The sequence below is a fragment of the Urocampus carinirostris genome, chromosome 6, assembly GCF_059441175.1.
Source record: "Urocampus carinirostris isolate Australia breed hairy pipefish chromosome 6, RoL_Ucar_1.0, whole genome shotgun sequence".
Lineage (NCBI taxonomy): Eukaryota > Metazoa > Chordata > Actinopteri > Syngnathiformes > Syngnathidae > Urocampus > Urocampus carinirostris.
The window spans coordinates 23,701,171-23,720,554 of record NC_142354.1 but is presented as its reverse complement, the minus strand read 5'-3'; the positions used below and the strand labels follow the sequence as shown (position 1 = coordinate 23,720,554).

Sequence of the window (19,384 nt, the reverse complement as noted above, 5' to 3'; positions counted from 1 at the left end):
AGATGCGCTTTAAGAGGTCCTACTCCGTGGTAAAAAGTGTCCGAAAAAAACGTTCAATTTTCTCAACCGCATCTAGCTTTCTTATTCCACTTTCATTTCAAAATAAACAGCTCGCCTCTTCTTTACACTTTACACCAACCATATTGAATGGATGCACGAGATATTAAACAATAAAAATGTGCTGGAGATACAGTATAGAACTAGGAAGAGGAAGTGGATTTCTCGGATGTTGGGTGAGCTCTCACAGTGCCACTCGCCGGTAACGGCGGAAAGAAGCGCCAGAGTAATGTCCTGTACTGGGAAAAAGGTGCACACAATACAAAATCTAACTTACAGCAATGTCCGGATATTTTTCTACATCACGAAAAAAAAGGTCATATCTACCGTTCTTTTGAAGTCGAATGGTCATAAGTACGGGAGCGTCTTTATCTCTTATCTTGGATTAATTTTCCCCACAAGAAATAACTGAAAACCCATTAATCTGTTGCCGGCCTCCCCAAATCATACAGGTTAACACAAAATAGCTATGAAACACATCTTACTGATCATTAAGAACATATTCAAATAGCAATTCAAAATAGAAATAATATACTAAGAGAAATAAGATGATACTCACGAAATAAAATATGAGTTTATTATAAGCATTTACCAGGGCGGAAACTGGCGATTCCAGCTTTACGAGTCTGAAATGTGCGTGGCTCCTTCACATGATAGACCAGCACGCAAGGTCAGACTATTTTGATTTGATGAATGTCCTGCGTTGCAATTTTCTCGTCTCATTTAAACCTTTGCTGCGGAATCTAAACTTCCTTCAAAATTAGTGAAGCGAAGCACTGCGTAAACTCTTCGGCCGTCCATTTCAAGCACTCTGCCTTCTAGTGGTAGCGTCGGGAAATTCCCATGATATGAACTTTCCCTTAATTGTCAGGCAAGACTTTAGCTCGAAAGACATTTCGTACCTCTAAATTATCGGAACTAGAGTAGCTTGCATGTAGAGGGGTTCACTGTATGGTTATACCTGTTGATTGGAGCTTAATCCGTTCCAGGATGGTGCTCGTAGCTTGAGTTGCTCATCTAACGTGCACATCTTCTCAAAATCAAATATTTAAAAATGTATTGGTCCATTCCCATCCTCCTAAAAGCATCTAAGTGAACCCTAAATAGCTATAAAATGCATCTTCTTGGTCACTAAAATCACATTTAAACAGTAATTTGACCAAAAAAAACAACCCACAGTCATAAGATAAATAATTTTATACAAACAAAATAAAATGCAAGATTATTATGAGCACTTACCATGTAGGGAGTTGCCGTAACGGAGGTGTTATCAAGTACAGGAGATTGGGGGGAGTGGTGCGCGAGGAGTGACTGAAACTGTTGATGGTACGTAAACACTTACTGTACAATTAAAAATTAGGTCACATTTCTTTAAATGAATGTACATACAAACATTTTTACAGTGTTTTTTGGATGTCTCTACCTTTGAACACTTTTACTTTCTAAAGGTCTTTTGAAGAAAAACCTTTCCGAAGAGATATGTCTCTTCCCTTCTAAAATGTTACGAATAAATATCACACATTGAAATTTTCGTTTCTCGACATGCCTGTATTTATGATATGGTACGACTGTACTTTTTTACCCCCCCTTCTTCCAGAGACCGGCGGAGAAGTGTCGCTACGTGGTAGGCAGCATCCTGTCTGAAGGCGAAGAGAAGCCCGACGAAGAACTGCAGAAGCTTTACGAGAAGTTTGGCTTCAAAGTGTTTTCTCTGCCGGAAGTGAACCACGCTGTGACCACCAGCTTCCCAGGCACCACTACGCTTTTCCTGAATCGTGGGACGTACCCGAGGCTCAGATCCTACATTGAGGTACCTACTCCAATTACAATGACCAAAACTGAAAATACTTTCTTTGAAATTGTCGATTCATATAATCGAAATAGTGTACAGGTTTGTTCCGAGTTACAGATATAGTGACTTGATATTTGCGTTGGCAAAGTCCCTTGTGTCTCTTTGACGGTCACTAGCTGCTCCTTGGCTTGTACAATCTTGAGAGCTTGCATCAAACAGTTAGCCGAGACACTCCATATACATTTTGCCTCAGGGCTTCAAACCACTTTCAGAACTCCTTCTCGATTCCTGGGTACCCTTTTTTCTCTGGGCTGCAAAAATAATTTTATAAATGTAAAGACCAAATCTCAGCATGTTTTTACTATAAATTCTGTGCATATGTTTGCCCAATTGATTTCTCATTGGTTTATTGTTCTTGTTTGAGCCACGCCCCCTTTCCATGCACTGCCTAACATTCGCTACTGGTGACACACAACCCTATGTGCACATTTAAGTTAATCCCCTGATATGAGTATTTTATTTTATCGTTTTAGATTTGGCTTTGATGCTCGTATATACAGTAGGCCATTCCTCTCAAGGCCAACATATTTTTCGCCCAGTCCCAAACCCGGGACCTTTTGCGTGTTAGGCGAATGTGCTAACCAATTCACTACCTAAATACTCTAAATTTAAAAGATAATAGGTGAGTGATGCAATTTTGATAGTGGCTAGCTGCTGGCAAGGAAAAAAATAACATTCAAGGGCCTAATAACTGCTGAAGATGGCAATACTTAAATTCAAGAACTAAAGATGCTGTAACTTTCACAGCACCCTGAGATCATATGGTCTTTATAAACAACATTAACAGCATTTTGATTGTTGTGTTTGTGGAATATAAATTAAGAGCATCAAATGGCAACCGTTTTCATCAATCAAGGGGCCAGCCATTCTTCCACTTTACTCAACAGAAAATGACATCCCAACGCTTCTTCATGGTACAAAGTAAGATTTGAAAATGGTTTGGCTGAAGTGGTTTTTTTTTTTTCAGTCTTTTCATTGAAAAATTTTCTATACCGTATTCTGGGCGGCACGGCGGATGAGTGCTTGGCGCGTCCGCAGTAAAGTTTTATAGTCATGGCATAAAATCCAGCTACATGCCTTCCTGTTCAAGGTTTGCATGTTCTCCCCGTGCTTGTGTGGGTTTCCTCCGGGCACTGCTGTTAATGGCCGGTCCAAATTGTCCCATGGTGTGAATGAGTGAGTAATTTTTCTGTCTCTGTGTGACCCCCGACTGGCTGGCAACCTGGTCAGGGTGTCTCCTGCCCACTGCCCGAAGATAGCTGAGATGGGCTCCAGCACCCCCGGTACCCTTTTGAGAATAAGCGGTGCATATACTGGATGAACATTCAGTATTCTTTACAAATGGAGTCATGACCAGCTTTGCTGGCTCAGTTTTTTATCCCGATTTTACCAAACAATAGTAGTTTTGAAGAATTAACAACCACTGATTATTGTAAAACAGTGCCATCTTCATAGAATGATTCATAAGAAGAATTCGAGTTAGAAAGAATGTATTTTTCCGAAGAGGGGCGCGACAGAAAATAATAGAGAGGCACTGCATTACTGCAATATTATGTTATTCGGATTACATTACCGATAGCATTTTCAACACGTAACTTGTGACTGTATTGGATTCCATTTTTAAAATAACCTTCCCAACCCTGCTTATGAGCACAACTGTATCTAAGGGCTGATTTTAACAAGCTCATCTTGATGCACTCAACACAAGTGCATGCCAACGTCGGTCGGTTGACCCAAGCACCGTGACGGGTCACCGGGGAGCTGCATCCGTCCACGTCCACGGCGCTCATCTCACCCGACCGCACCCTGCCTGCTTGGACTTGCGGCCCGGCGAGCGTCGCGCATTGCATACGGCAGCTCCAGCGAGCGTCATGCATAATGCAGCAGGCCTGGTCTAGAAGCTGCTATGGGAATGTGCGCATATACAGCTTGTATGATTAATTGAGTAGTTTTAGCGGCATGCGAGGGAAATCGAAAAAAGGAGGGAAACACTGGTGACGTCGCTTTGTGTATCGACCTACTCTAGCGTCAAAGCTCTCTGGCACATTCACGCCAGTTTAATAGCTGTGAAGGTTTCTCATTTTCTCATGTTGGCAAATTTGGAAATTTGGCTAAGGCTCAAAAACAAAATTAAATGTGTTTTTTTTTTGTGTGACAGCGTTAGTGCTGCAGAAATGAAAGAAAATGTCTCTTTGAAATAATATTTTGCCACCAAATTTTCATCTACTTAAACCCAACTACCAATTTTTCCAAATGTTTTGAAACACAAATGTTTGTTTGACATCCAACCTCATCGCCATGCATATTACATACAGTGGAACCTCGGTTTTCGACCATAATCTGTTCCAGAAGCCTGTTCGAAAACCAATTTGTTCGATCACCGAAATCATTTTTTCCCATTAAAAATAATGTAAATCGTTTTAATCCGTTCCAACACCCTGAATTTTTACCTTGAATGTTTAACATAAGCATAAAGCTAATCGTGCGTCCGCGTTATCGTAATCTTCCATACGAAAGATAATGCTAACACGAACGTGTAAAAATAAAAAAATCAGATAGTTTACAAGTCATTTAGCACCCGGGTCTCCACAACAAGTGGTGAGCGGTTCATTGGAAAGGCGGCTCCGTTCCAACACCCTGAAAGTTGGGCTCTGTTCCAACACCCTGAATGTTTACCTTGAATGTTCAACGTAAACATAAACCTAACCCAGGCTAATCGTACGTTCGCGTTATCGTAATCTTCTGTACAAAAGATAACGCTAACATGAACGTGTAAAAAAAAAAAAGGATAAAGAAAATAATTATAAATACGATTTCTTACCTTTGTGGTGGTCAGCAGAAGGCACAGGTGGACAGTGGGGTATTCCCTAGCAAGATCAGACACTCGCACACCTCCTTCATATTTTGCTATTATTCCTTTCTTAAATGCAATAGTTGTACGCACTACTTTTCTTTTTTCACCTGTAACAACTTTGCTCCTTGCACTGACTTTCTTCGGAGGCATAATTAGGGGCTAAAACACTTCGTACACCTATATTAAAAGCGAAAGCAAAACAAAGCACGTCCGCACGCGATAACAGTTGGTCACGAAAAGAGCGATCGACACCCGTACACCGCTCAGCATCGCACCCTTAAGTACGCGCTCACGCATCACCGGCTTTCGAACTCCGATTTTTTTGACCGAACAGCGAAGCAAGAATTTCTGGAAATTTTGGGTCGGACTCCGATTTGCTCGAACTGAGAGGCGTTTGAAAACCGAGGTTCCACTGTAATTGCCTCTTATGTTTTCGTTTACTTTTAATAACATCTTACGGTCAAAATCAGGCAGTTCTTTTTTCTAGTTGAAAGCGATTAAAGAGTCTCTGATTTTGAGACTACTTATAAATTATTCCAAGGTCCCAGCGGATCCTTGAAAAGTCTTAAAAGGCATTGAATTCATCCATCCAGTCATCCATTATCTGCACCGCTTATCCTCAGTAGGGTCGCGGGGGTGCTGGAGTCCATCCCAGCTATTTTTGGGGAGTGGGCAGGGGACACCCCGAACTGGTTGCCAGCCAGTCGCAGGGCACACGGGGACAGACAACTCACTCGCTCATTCACACCTAGGGACAGTTTGAACCAGCCAATTAACCTGACATGTATGTTTTTTGGGAATGTGGGAGGAAACCGGAGTGCCCGGAGGAAACTCACGCAGGCACAGGGAGAACATGCAAACTCCACACGGGGAGGCTGCGGTAGCTGGACTTTAACTCTGAACCTCTGCACAGCGGGACTGCGCGCTAACCATCTTCTAAAAATGAGGCCATAATTGGCATTAAAATGTCTTAAATCTGAATTTCCAAAGTCTTAAAAATGTGAATACATTATTGTAATCAGGTTTATATTTGTTTGAACTTATAAAAGATTTAGTAACATTCATCAATTGTATTTTTTAATAATTCACCGATTCAATTTCGCATTTACAGTTTTCCATGTCTAAAACTTTGGAGGGTGCAAGGTTTTTAGATGGAAAGTTTTCAACCAGACCAAAATATGATTTGAAAAAAATTAAAAACATTTGTTTAAACTTGCCTCTTCATACTCTGTTTTTTGTTTCGTTTGTTTCAATTTGGTTATGTTTTTTTGATCGACTTGGTCTTGAATTAAATTTCTAAAAGCATTTTTTAAAAGCCTTAAAAAGTCTTCGAATTTAACTTTCCTTAAGCTGTAGGAACCCTGTATTTAATTTGGAGCGACGCGGGCAGGCATTTTTTACCATTTTGACTCATTTTTTAAGACCTGCTAAATATTTCGTTTTGTAGCTATATATGCATAGTACATTTTAAAAGAAAGCTCATCTTTCATTAGAAAATGAAATGTTTGTATCTAACGTTTAACATTGCTTACTTGACATCAGTTGACCATTGTCAAGTTTCTTGAAAATATCTAAACAATGCTTTACATCAGGCAAGGGGCATTTTTCTTGCAAAATCACATTTTATTGCAAGAACACTAAAGTTATGCATGAACAATGCATGGAAGTTAAAATAACTTTTCTGCGCCTGATGTTTCCGGTGACGTGATCACACGACTTCGGTCACCATGGTGACTCTCACGAAGCGTCATCCCTCTCTTCCGTGATGATGATGAAGAGACTTTGCCATCTTTTTTAGAAAATGTTTTAAAGCATTCCTGCCTGTACTTATATATTCACTTTTCTCACCACACTGCTTCACTACGCCTACTCGCCATATGGGCTGCCTACACACTCTCATTCGCTGGATACAGGAAGCAAATCTAGTATTTGGGGACTTTCTTGATGTGTGGAAAAAAATCTGGCCAAAGCCACTCCTAGCATCTAATGGTGATTTTTCATATGGAAATCATTCCCAGAAACGTGATACTTACTGATGAGCTGCGCCATACGCTTTATAATATATATATATTTTTAATAAAACAAAAACAAAAAAACGGATTCTTGCGCTTTGGTAAGAAGGGACTATACTTTGAAAACGTTATGTTATGGCACTAAATGAGTTGATAAATTAACTAAATTTCAAGGTTTTAGAGACAGTTTGAAGCAGTGTTTCAAGTACCATTTCAGACATTTCTACCATTCCAAGGTGCATTGCAGGGGTTGCCGTTGTTTTAGTCACATATGCCACCTGTGGCAAACAACTAAACTGCAGCTTGATATTTTTGTACCCATCTGGGCATTGTTGGAGTGCGCATGATTTAGAAAAATGACTTTTGAGTCTGCAAGGAACCTCTTTGGCTGTTGCCCAAGATAGATATTGGGGAAAAGTGTGGCTGGATTGCTCCTGCCTTGATTGTCTCCGAGTTCTTTGCATCTTTAATCGTCTCACGGGTAGGCCCCCCGCTCCATCCCCATCCCATTTGCCCCGCCCCGTTAAGCCTTGCCTGCTTGGGCTTGTGCAGTCATAAATACATGGGGTGAAATAAGAGTAAACAGGAGTGCGTGTATCCAGGACTGATTTGTCTTGGTGACATTTTTGGATTGGCAGCTGAGATGCAGCCTGAAGCCAGAACAAGCCCCGGCACCTTTTATTAATAATGCCACGTTCCACAGAACATTTCCACCGTTATGTTTTTCACATTGAGGTCCTTTCTTGGATAATCATCTCAATGTTATAAAAAAATTCCACACCCGAGTGGAAACTCAAGACCTGTAAATGATTGGTTTTCATCTTTGTAGCGTTTTCTCATCTGACTTGGTACAAGACTACGGATGGAAGTTACAAATTAATCACATTTTAAATCATTTGTTCTTCGCATACTATTGAATTTTGCATTCAAGCTTTTTTTAATATCTCTAAAAAAATACTTCTTATTAGTTTAAATGTTACAGTTGTACCTGCTTATACAAGCACCTTGAAACACGAGGATATCGCTATATGAGCTTTATTTGCAACAAAAATCTTGCTCGTTATACGAAGGGCAATCCCGTTTACGAGCACTGCCAGAGGTTACGACTCCAGATCGCTCGAGACCGCTGACCCGTCCTTATTAAGTAATTATGAACCGGACAAACACAACACAGCACCTATTTACTCACAGCAACACCGACTATATAGAATCCTACGACAATATTAGCAATCTACCATTATGACGTTTTCTGTTACCACTGATCGAGACGATCCGGATTGGGGCCGAAATATCCAAATGATTTTTACCCAACACCTATATGGGGAGAGATTTGTCTCAAAAACAAATATATCTGCCAATTATTCAAGATCTATAAATCATGTCTTGATAAATCTACACCCAAGATTTAAAAATCGCATACATAAATCTCAGATATATCTGTGGGTCTGCAAAATACACGATTCACACTGAATTTCTTCTTTTAATGGGACTTGAGAAATTGGAAAATTGGCTCTAAAAGTCCTTAAAAAGTGCTTGAATTTGGCAATGTATAAGGTGTACGAACCCTGTTTTTTGCATGCTTAGGAACATAAAGAAGACAACTTACTCATATTGAGCTCTTGGACACTAGAGTGGTTTTGTTCTTCGCTCAACCCAGGAGAACATCATCTCGTTATTCGGGATGCTCTTTGAGCAGTCTACTCCTGGATCCTGATTGATTGCGATCGAAAGTGTTTGTGATGCTTGCATGAATCTCATCCAGTAGGACATCGCACTTGCCACAGACGTGTGTCCTTTCAACATATAAGCATGGGGGTTTTCCTACCACTTTAAACTGAATATATTCTGCTTGTCCCGCCGTGGAATGTCCACTCAATAACGCACTCCCATTCCTCTTGCCAGTTGAGCCCATTGATATGCAAATAGAAAATCTATGGTATTCGCAACCCATCGACTCATTAAGCAACAGTGGAGTAATTTACATTTTAATGTCGAACGAAAGTCTGCATTTTGTATATGATTCCCAGCATCCTTGAAAATTGGTTTTCTTTCTGTAAAGAGTGTCTTGTCTTCTTTCAGAGTGTATAAATGGGTTGCTGTAAGGACGTGATGCGTCGGAGGAGTGTTAAAATGCAATGATTGGTCTTGCAAAGTGCTCATCGCCCACAGACACACACATTTTAAATCCAGTCATGCATGCCGTTACTTGATATTTGTCCACTTGATTTCTGCTGATTTAATCCAGTCTGAAAGTACTTTGGCCTTTCACTAAAAGCCCATCGCCTATTGGAGGTTTTAGCCTCACTTGAGCCAAATTGTGCCTTTAAAGTGGCAAGGTTCAATAACACTTGACATACAAATTTAGTGTCATCAATATGACAACGATCTAAACAACTAAAGAGGGACAGTGACCAGAGTGGACGTGATATTGAGATTTTAATACCCTTCCTCAGATGGTGAAAACTGTAAAAGTACTATACAATGCATTGAGACCACGTGTCAATAATTTCACAAAAATAAAGTGCATAAATTTTACATCTGTCTGAACTATTAAAAAGTATAGTTGTTTATACATCATAAATTTTAAAAATTTTAAGAATTGCCTTGGAACTCCTTCAACATGGATGGGGATAGATTGAACATTCAACCGTCTTGTCAGCCATTTTGTGAAAGAACTAATGACAACAAGATTGCAGAACCGGAAGTTTTTTGAAACTTGCGGCATTACATTGTTAATCCTTCAACATAGATGAGGATGGATTGGAAATCCAACAGCCCTGTCAGCAATTGTCTGAGTCGCAAGAAACCCGAAAGTAATATTATTTCGCTACACTTTTCAACTTAAAGCTCAAACAAACACAAATAATTTAAGTTGAACATTTTCTAATGATTTTTTTAGCCTTGAATTATATTTTAAGCACAATAACTCATTATTAAAGAAAAACACTCGCCATAAGGGCAACACACAAAGTTTGCTCGGATTACTTGACTAGTGGCAGCGTGTATGACTTGGTATTATTATTTGTGGAGATAAAAGATCTTTTTTATAATTTATAATGAGTTTGAAGTATCACTGGCTCGATGTTTTAAACTTGTGTTTAATTGCCTGTAAGTAATATTTTGTTATAGTTTTATATTTGGGAGGAGATAATAATCGCCCGGAAAATAAATATTTTTAGAGTATTCATTCAGTCCAATGAACTTAAACATTTAAAAAAGAAACCATGCCCCCAAACAGTAAACCAAAGGTTTTCAGAGTTAATAGGGACCAGAACTACCTGTGAAAAGTAAAAATCTATGAAGTAGCGTCACACCTTCATAAAACCCCCCTAAGCGTTAAACTTACCTTGAGATGACATACTGTAATTAGCAACTGAGTATACGACTGGATCAGAAAAAAATATATAGATCTGCAAATATGAACACACAACACAACATAGCAGTTGAATGAATTGTTTTATTGTCATTATACAAAAGTAAAACGAAATTTCTCCTTTTAGTGTAAGAAAGCAATTTAGAGAGCGTCCGGCTAGCTGCATGCTAGTATTGGGTGTCCTCGAAAGGAGATGGATTTTTGCAATGATTAAAATAAGACCGTCCCAAATGTAGTTGTTTCCACAGTAGCTGTGGTTCTAGGTCATACATTTCATGGCTAATGGACCCGATGTTGGCAAGATATAGGGTCCACAGAGGTGTCTTGGAAGACTTGTTAGCGTAGCCGTTAGCATGGGCTGCAATGGCAACACCGCTCTTGCCTTCTCACAGATACCGACTTCATCGCTTCTAGAACCCAATGATAATCCAAGGAGCACCCGACGGTGATCACGATTTCCTTGCACTCTTCTGACTATCCTCAGAGTCAGAATTAATTGATGCATTTCTTGTAATGAGCTGCTAAAAGCACGCGGTGGCTATGCTTCTGATTGTTTTCGTAGGCAGTGCCCACCCCATGTTTGACTGACAGCATACACCAGCGTATCACATGTTGCCCACAGAGACAGTTTCACCAACCTAACACAGTCTCGGAAACAGACAGTCACACCCACCGAACACAGGGCGCCCTCCGTAATCTGTCCCCACTGCTGTCTAACAACGTAATGTACGATATAATGATATCAAAGACCAAATCTATTCAATTCTACTGGAATTACCGGAGGGCACAAAGGGCTAGTCTTAACAGGCTTGACCTGATTGACATGAAACGTGGGATGAACACGCATCCCTTTTGGAAGAGTGAGGCAGACCGCCATACCTTAGAAACTGGGAAAGGTCCAACGAACCTGGGGGCAAGCTTGCGGTATGCGAATCTGAGCGGCGGATTCCGGGTGGACAGCAATACGTTTTGCCCTATTGAATATCAAGGGGCCGCGAATCTCTTTTTATCTGCTGACTTTGTGTGAATGGAGGCCCGCCGCCGAAGAAGCCTCCGCGCTCGCTCCCAGGTCCTTCTGCACCTCTGAACCAGTCTAAAAGCAGAAGGACCAAGAACTTGGTCAGAACCGCAGGGAAAAATGAAGAGGCTGAGTGGAGTGTGTTGTGCGCCATCTCCACTCACATTAGCTGTGAGGACCAGCATTCAGGGTTTTCTGCTGCTAAACTTCTCAAACCTTTCTCAAGCTTTTGGTTGGTCCAGTCAGCCCATTGAACTGGGGCTGAAACCCTACTAACTAACTGACTTTGGCCCCCTTTAAGTTTGCACAACTCCATTTAGAACCTGGAGATGAACTGCCGACCCCGGTCAGAAACTATGTCGTCAGGGCAACCTTGTATGCGGAAGGCCTCCTTAAAATGGTTTTCTGCTGTGGCTTTTGCTTCTTCTTCCTTGGGGAGGGCTGAATTAAAATTATTGGGAAGCACTCTCATTAGGAAGACGTGAGTACTAAATCTATGTTTTGGTATTAAGATGATGCACATAGTTTCTTCAAGGTGTTGTCCATCGTTCGTATTGCAATCAGCAATCGCAAACGAATTATGCAAACAAATCAATTTTGAAGATGTTGGGCACTTTTATCACTAACTCTGAGTTTTTGCTCTAATCTCCAACTGACCCTGCATCAAACCCCCTTTCCGTCAAACGACCCATCACATGTCACAGACCCCTTAAGACAAAAGACTTTATCTTTAACTGTTATTTCAGGTAGAACCTTGCTTTTCATCTATTGTGTAGTCTTGCCCTTAAGTCGACGCTCACTTTATCTTTCGCCTCTAGTATTAACCCAATCTCCTCAATTGGAACAGGATTTTCCTGTTTTTCACCACTATTAACCCAAATCCCCTCAATTGAAGACCATTCAGTCGAGGATGAAAAGTCCGGACTTCCTCCGGGTTAGGTAATAATAACAAGTTAAAAGTCTAAATTAAGTAAAAGTTTACTGTTGAAACAAGAAATTATGTGTTATGCGCTTTGGGAGGTTTTCAAGGACTTGGAAAGCGCGATATAAATGCAGACCTTTTACCATTTTACGACCATTGTAATATAGTCGCATACTACCTTTTTAAATATAATTTGGTGAATAATGTTTCATTATTTTTTGTAATGGATGATTAAAAAAACAAAAATATCTTTTGAACCGTTTGTGAGCCAAAGTGAGCTGAGCTGAAAAAGCTGGTTCTCTAAAAAGATTCTGAATTCACATCACTGGTCTATAAAAGCTTTGTTGACATTTTCCGTGAATATATTTCAAATGTAAATTTTAGTCACAGTGTATGGCTTCGGGCTTTGGTGTGTTGTAAGGTTTTTTTTTTTCCCAAATGAAACTCAGATGAGATTCGCTCTTATGTAATCTTTCTTTCTATCCTCCGCTTCCTCTCTCTTATTCTCTCTCTCTCTTCATCCCCCTTTCTCTTTTTCTTTCTTCCTCTTTGTCTTTCAGTTTTTAATTTCCTTTCGATTTATCTCTTGCCCACCTTATCTTTGTGTCTTTATCTCTTTTCCTTCCTCTCTCTTCCTCTCTTTCTGTGTTTTTATCGCTGTTTCTCTTCCTCTCTCTTTTTATGTGTCTCTCTTTTTATCACTTTCTCTCTAATTCTATTTCTCTGTCTTTCTGTTTCTCCTCTTTCCATTTATCTCGCTTCCCTTTTCTTCCTCTCCTTCTCTTTCTGTGTCTTTTTCTCTGTTTCTATTCCTCTCTCTTTTTATGTTTCTCTCTATTTCCTCTCTCTCTCTTTCTCTTTCCCTTCCTCACTTTTTTTTTCTTTCCTTTATTCTATCTCTTTCAATCTCTCTACTTTCTTTGTCTCTCACATTTTCTTTCTTTCCCGTTCCTTCTTTCTCTCTGTCTCCCCCTCTATTTCTGTCTTTCTCATTTTTTCCCTTCCTTTTCTCTCTCTCTCTCTTTCTCTCTCTCTCTCTCTCTCTCATTTCTGTGTTGTTTGCTTACCGTATTTTCACGAGCATAGGGCGCACTCTGGTAAAAGGCACAGTATCCATAGCTGGTTCCATTTCTCTATTTAACATTACACAGGGCGCACTGCAAAATAGTGCGAGGGTACCTTCTGCTCCAACACAGACAATCATAGAAGTGTGCGTATTTAAAAATACAATGGGAACTGGTGCAAAACAGAATTTGGTACTCACATTTGCTACTGTAATCCATATCACGTCAAAAACAGCTTTGCTAAATGTCCATTAAAAGGTTCACTTTCTTCGCTTTCAGACTCAGTTTCCGAAAGATCAAACAACTGTCCTGGAAGACATGTTAGCCCAAGCATTGACAATCCAATCTCATAATTATAATTTGCTGAAGGTTATGTGTGCCATCATAGTCCTAGCCTGGATGGAAAAAGGGCACTGATTCATGAAACGAAAGCACCAAAACAATAACAATAGCTTTCGAATTGCTAGATACGCTACGGCATTAGCGTTCATAAGTACTTCTGTAAACAGTCGACTCATTGCGTGTGACGTCACGTGTATTCTTCTGCTTGTGGGGAAATTTGTCGCGTTCACACAGCAGCAGGCATGAAAGTCACAAGAGATCGCATGGAAGTCGCATTTCATTTGAAATATCTCACAAAAACATCGGATTTCACCTTAAAATGTTGTAAGTCTGTGACTCGGCCAAGGCTCGAACCTGTGACCTCCCAGCCTTGCAGCAGGGGTTCAATCCTGAGGCCACCGAGCTGATCTACTGTATGTCTGCACTCCCCGTGACACACGAGGCACACCGTACAATCGGGTGCTCCGCACAATTTGAAGGAAATCTGAGAATTTATGTGAGCCTTATGGTTGTGAAAATATGGTCGTAGAAACAAATTTAAAACAAGTAAAAGTTCTGTGCCGAAAAAAAAAGTTCTTTATAACATAGTAGCATAATACATTTTAAAAGTTACTTAATTAGGTGCATCTTGTTTCATTATTATTGGTCATATTTCATTAAAATCAAAACAATCCGGAGATCCGTTTGGGAGCAGAGGCGAAAAGGGCGGGTCTGTAAAAAGAGCTGGACTTCCCATCACATACACACTCTAAAAAGGATTGGCTGACATTTTCTGTGAATTTATCTTGAACGTAAATTTTAGTCACGGCGCATGACTTCGGGCTTCTGTGTTTGTAAGTTTTTGTTTTCCATATAAAACGTGGGTGAGATACGCTCTTATGTAACGCGGCGACACTGTCACGGCCAGTTATCAGGCACTCCCACGCCCGCAGCCGAGGGAATAGATGCATATCGCCGACCACTCCATTTGCGTTTTGCGAATATTCCAATGTCTCTTGCTGGGCCTGAACACTGACTTTTCTTTTTATAATTGGTTTTATTTTCATACAGTTTGATTATAGCCGCGCTGAGTTTAATTACATGTGACTGTAGTGAGATGAATGCAAAAAAGGGTTGATGAACCTCGTAAAAGGTTACTTCATGCATAATTAATAGTGGGGTCTTTTGTGATTAGAATGAATAGAATACTTTGATTTTTTTTTTATTGTAAAACTGTATGAAAGGCGACATTTTTTTAATGGAAAAACAATAACCTAATGCTTTTTTTAATCGCGCCGTGATAACAAGCTGGGCAATTGAGCATCGAGCAAAGCTACGTGAGCGTCGTGATTGGTTCTTGTTTACAGCGGCCCGTTAGCCCAGCGCTCTCAGAGCTTGCCAGTTTTATGGCTGCCTTGTAAATTATGCAGATTTAATATGCTCACAATGTAGCATTTACGCTTTTAACACACACTCCTCGTTGCCTTTAGAAGGACGGCCATGCAGGTAAATAGCAATGCAGTGAGGATGGTGATTACATACCTGTCAAGCTCCAGGGCTCCATGCCCTTACAAACTGTCGTATTTTCCCTTACAAAATACAAAATAATCTTACACCATGTTTTTTTTCAAACGTGTTTATTTATGTAGTTGAACATGTTATATTGTACATGTGTTTCGTTATATCATATATATTGTTAATGAACATTTTGTTGTAAGATACTGAGTTGCTCGACATGAATGAGGTTTATTATCAAAAAAAAGTTCAAAAATTAAGTCGCTTGGACGTTCACTGTAGACGGAAAAAATACATGCAAATATAATAAAGTAGAATAATAAATTTTCTACAAAAATACTAGTAAGAGACAACTAGAATAATACTACAAAATACTAAAACAGTGGGGCCGAACACGTGGCTCTAGAGCTGCATTATTAATTCATTTTCTGCATTAAATTATTGTTGGTAATATATTGATTAAAGGGATAACCACAAACCTGTCTTTTTTCATTTTCTCCTTTTATAGTTCCTTTTTTTCTTAACTTCTTTATACAACATAATAATTCGTAATATAATGCATCAAAGCAAGTGAGACGTTTGAAAGCCGGCTCTCTTTAATGAGTTGAGCCGAAAAAGCTGGTTCTCTAAAAAGAGACGGACTTCCTTTCACTACACAACTACCACGAATTGATGCATGATGGAAAATCCCCAGGCGGCAGACGCATACGCACAGTAGCATCAAACCGCTCGCTTCGCTTGCAAAAAAAAACAAAAAAAAACGATACAGAGATAGAGGCTACCGCGGCGAACTCGTTTGACTTGATTGATTTGCCGTTTTGTGATAGTCGGGGTGTACCGGATGGTACCCATAATTGACAACTTTGCGTTTTTCCGTACTGATTTTCTTGTACGTCGTACACGTCTTAAAATGAATAATAAACGTACTTTGTACGGCAAAAACATACAGGTTGACAGGTATGTGATTATATGCGGGTCTTGTCTGGAGAAATAATAAAAATCCGTATTTGTGTTTCTTCTGCCTGTGGTTATTATTCAGCAACAACAAATGACGAGGCAAAAATGTGATTATAAACTGACGTGATTAATGGGTGAACATAATGAAGTCATAAAAGAATGTTCATCTGTTCATCTGCAGACTCGGAGGATATTGTCCAACCACTGTGTTCTTTCCATTGTTGACGATGATGAACGGCTCATGGATGGGACATTTTGATAACGATAAACTATGCTTAACTGGAATAACAATACACTGGTGTACTGAAATAAGCATTTGTACATTTCAATGGATTGTTATTAAAAATGAAAGAGGTATCTCTTATCTGAAGAAACCAGTTTACAAGAAACCCCCATGTGTAAGGATACCTGCACATTTTGTGATGTCACTATTCTAAAAATGCCGTAATATCGTTTCTCACAATAATAAACGTAGAGCATGTTTTTTTTGAAAAGGTGTTTTCTTAATTGAGGGCTGTGCGATGACAAATTTCCGGGCTATCGCCAATCTCAATTCTTTTATGTTCAAACCTGCCAATTTTGTTTGAATACTCTCTACAACCCTAAGCCTTTACAATTTATCTTGATAAAAAACAAAACAATATATTATATGTATGTATGTATGTCTTTAGAGTTTTTGATTTTTAAGTTTTGTTTAATTGTGTTTTTATTTTTCTTCATTTTTTATCATTCAATTATTTTTCTTTTTCTTCATTTTTTTAAATATATCGAAATAAATAAATACATGATTGAACATGTATAGCAATTCAACAGTTAATTGAACTGTACACAAAGTAAACAATGAATAAATAATAGTCATCACAACAGAAGTGGATATAAATTTATAAGCCTATTTAAATCATTTTTGGACAAATGGAGAGGATGGATGAGGAGCGAATGTTGAAGAGTATCTTCAGAGCAGAAGTAAATGGAAGGAGACCAAGAGGAAGGCCGCGATTGACGTGGATGGATGGTGTTATGAGTGCACTGCAGGAAAGAGGTCTAAATCTAGTGGAAGCGAGAGCTCGAGTTGGTGATAGAAATGAGTGAAGAGGTGTTGTAAAAGGACAGTGGGATGTTTAGATGCGTTCTAAGGGATGGGCAGGGCACTCGTATGATGCGGCAGGGGTAAACCAGTGAAAGCTGTCGGTCCCTGCTGTTGAACAGAAGAGTGTGTTGTGTCACCCTGGCCTGAGTGACATGGCCGCTTTCTTGTGTCCCGTTTGATCTGGAGGGACGAAAGCTTGACCAACTTGGGTACAGAGGTGAATGAATGAATGAAAACTTTTATTTCGAACATTAAAATAAAAACAGGACAAAAACAATGAGTCAACAACAAAATAATGTCACATAGCATTTTCGAAAAAGGGTAGTCAGAAAGTGCTTAACTTGTTCGGGTGTTCTAGCATTTGGGTTGGCCATGGTCCAAAAATCTTTGTGTGTGTTTTTTTGCTACTTTTTCCTTTTTTTTGTTTTTGTATGTGTTTGTATTGCTGTCGGTCACCCCTCTTAAGCGATATAACCAGGGTAGATAGACAGATAGATAGATTAAAACCAATAAGTAGGGAGATGATATTCATGGAAAATAGTAATATAATAAATCTGTTAGATGTACCGGATTATAGGGTGGATTTTAGAATTTCTTAAAAAAAAAATTGGGATATAAGGTGCGCCTTATCTTCTAGAAATACAGTATGTAAACTATTTTTTTATATGCACAACCTATCTGGAACTAAATGCATGATAATGTCAATTTCTTTTTCCCTCCCTCTACCGTTGTTTGCATAAAAACTTTGTTTAGACCAAAGGAAAAAAAATTAAGCGTGGGTTCTGCACTGGCAGATTGTGTGTACTTCTAGGCATTTTATCACAGATGCACACTTCGGACAGAAATCTAACCAGCGCGAGGCTAACTCTTGTTTTGAAATTCAGGACATGGGTTTTTTTTCCTTTTCAGAAAAACAACACTCTCAGGCACCTGTGTGTGTATATGGATACCGTTTTTTTGGGAGGGGAGGCACATTCGTCCCTGTGGACGTGCATGTCACAGCAGCAGCATCCGGGAGCTGCGCTAGGAACAATTCGTGTTAAGGCTACAGCCCTCATTAAAAGAGATGAGCCATCAGTGGCTGGTGCTTGTGCTGCCGGGAGAAACGCTGCCTGGGTGCAAATATTGATTCTGTTTATTGTCTCCCACCGGGATGCATGCTAAAGATTCTCGTGGATAAATATTTGCACTGATTCATGATCAAAGCCGGAAGTCACTACGTAATGGAAACACTATCAAACTCCTCCTTAACCATGGAAAGAGCAAACGTAATAAAAGCTTTGAATGGGACAAAGCCAGTGTCACATGCATTTTTGGGTTCATGTATTTAATTAACTGGAAATGTACTTTTCCTAAAGGAAATTAATGAGTTAATCATGTTGCATTTAGTTACGTCAAGTCATGTTTATTTGTATAGCCCTTAATCACAAAGAGTCTCAAAGGGGTGCACAGACCACAGATTATTGCAAACCACAGACAATTATTACACCATCCACTGATCTAAAACCTAGACGAGGGCAAGGAAAAACTCAAAAACCTCAACATGAGGAAAATTAAGAAACCTTGAGAAGGGACCGCACATAAGTTCACTTTACGATTGATTTTTGTAAATGTAACATTTTGAATCTTCAGTAAGCACCAATACGAATATTAAGTGGCGATACAATAAGTTTTTATTTTGACACATAAAACTCTCCCTTATAAAAGTGACCTCAGAGATCCCTTGGGTTTTGCAGTCAACGGAGACCACAGCCCCCCGCGAAAGGTAAAAACCTGCAAAATAGCGTCGCACATTCATACCAGCCCCCAAAGGGTAAAACTAAAGATTATGTCATTATTGTTTAAAAATGTCACAAAATAACAATTAGAGATCTACAAAAAATAACACACAACACATAATTGCACTCAAATTTAGGTTTTACTGTCATTATACAAAAGTAAAACGTAAGTAAAGGGCTTCTTCATTGTAAGAAAGCAATTTAGAGATCATCTGGCTAGCTCAGCGCCAGCAATGGGTGTCCTTGAATAGAGACAGATCTCAGCGATGATTAAAATTAAATTGTCCCGAATTGAGCAGTTTCCTACGAGTTGTTGCTCCAAGTTATCAGTTGCATGGCTAATGGATGTGGCAATCGCAAGATGCAGGGTCCCCATCAGTGGCTTAGAAGAATTGTTAGCCTAGCTATTAGCAGTAGGCCGGACCATCAGTACCGCTTTTACCTTCGCCCAGACTTCCCCCAAGTCCCTTTTGGAACCTGATAGTAATCCCATGAAACACCCGCTGGTGATCACAATTTCGTTGCACTCTTCTGACTTTCCTTAGAGTATGATTTAATTGAATTTTTTTTTTTA

The 19,384-nt window shown here is 39.6% G+C and overlaps 1 protein-coding gene across 3 annotated transcripts in view; it reads left to right on the top strand.

The window, feature by feature from the left end:
• tex264a (testis expressed 264, ER-phagy receptor a) overlaps positions 1-19,384 on the top strand; it is a 133,048-nt gene that overhangs the window by 43,837 nt on the left and 69,827 nt on the right. For all 3 annotated transcript variants that reach the window (XM_088338363.1, XM_088338366.1, XM_088338365.1), the window contains one exon: positions 1,655-1,867. In XM_088338363.1, the coding sequence (XP_088194489.1) occupies positions 1,655-1,867 (213 nt within the window). The remainder of the gene's footprint in view (positions 1-1,654; positions 1,868-19,384) is intronic.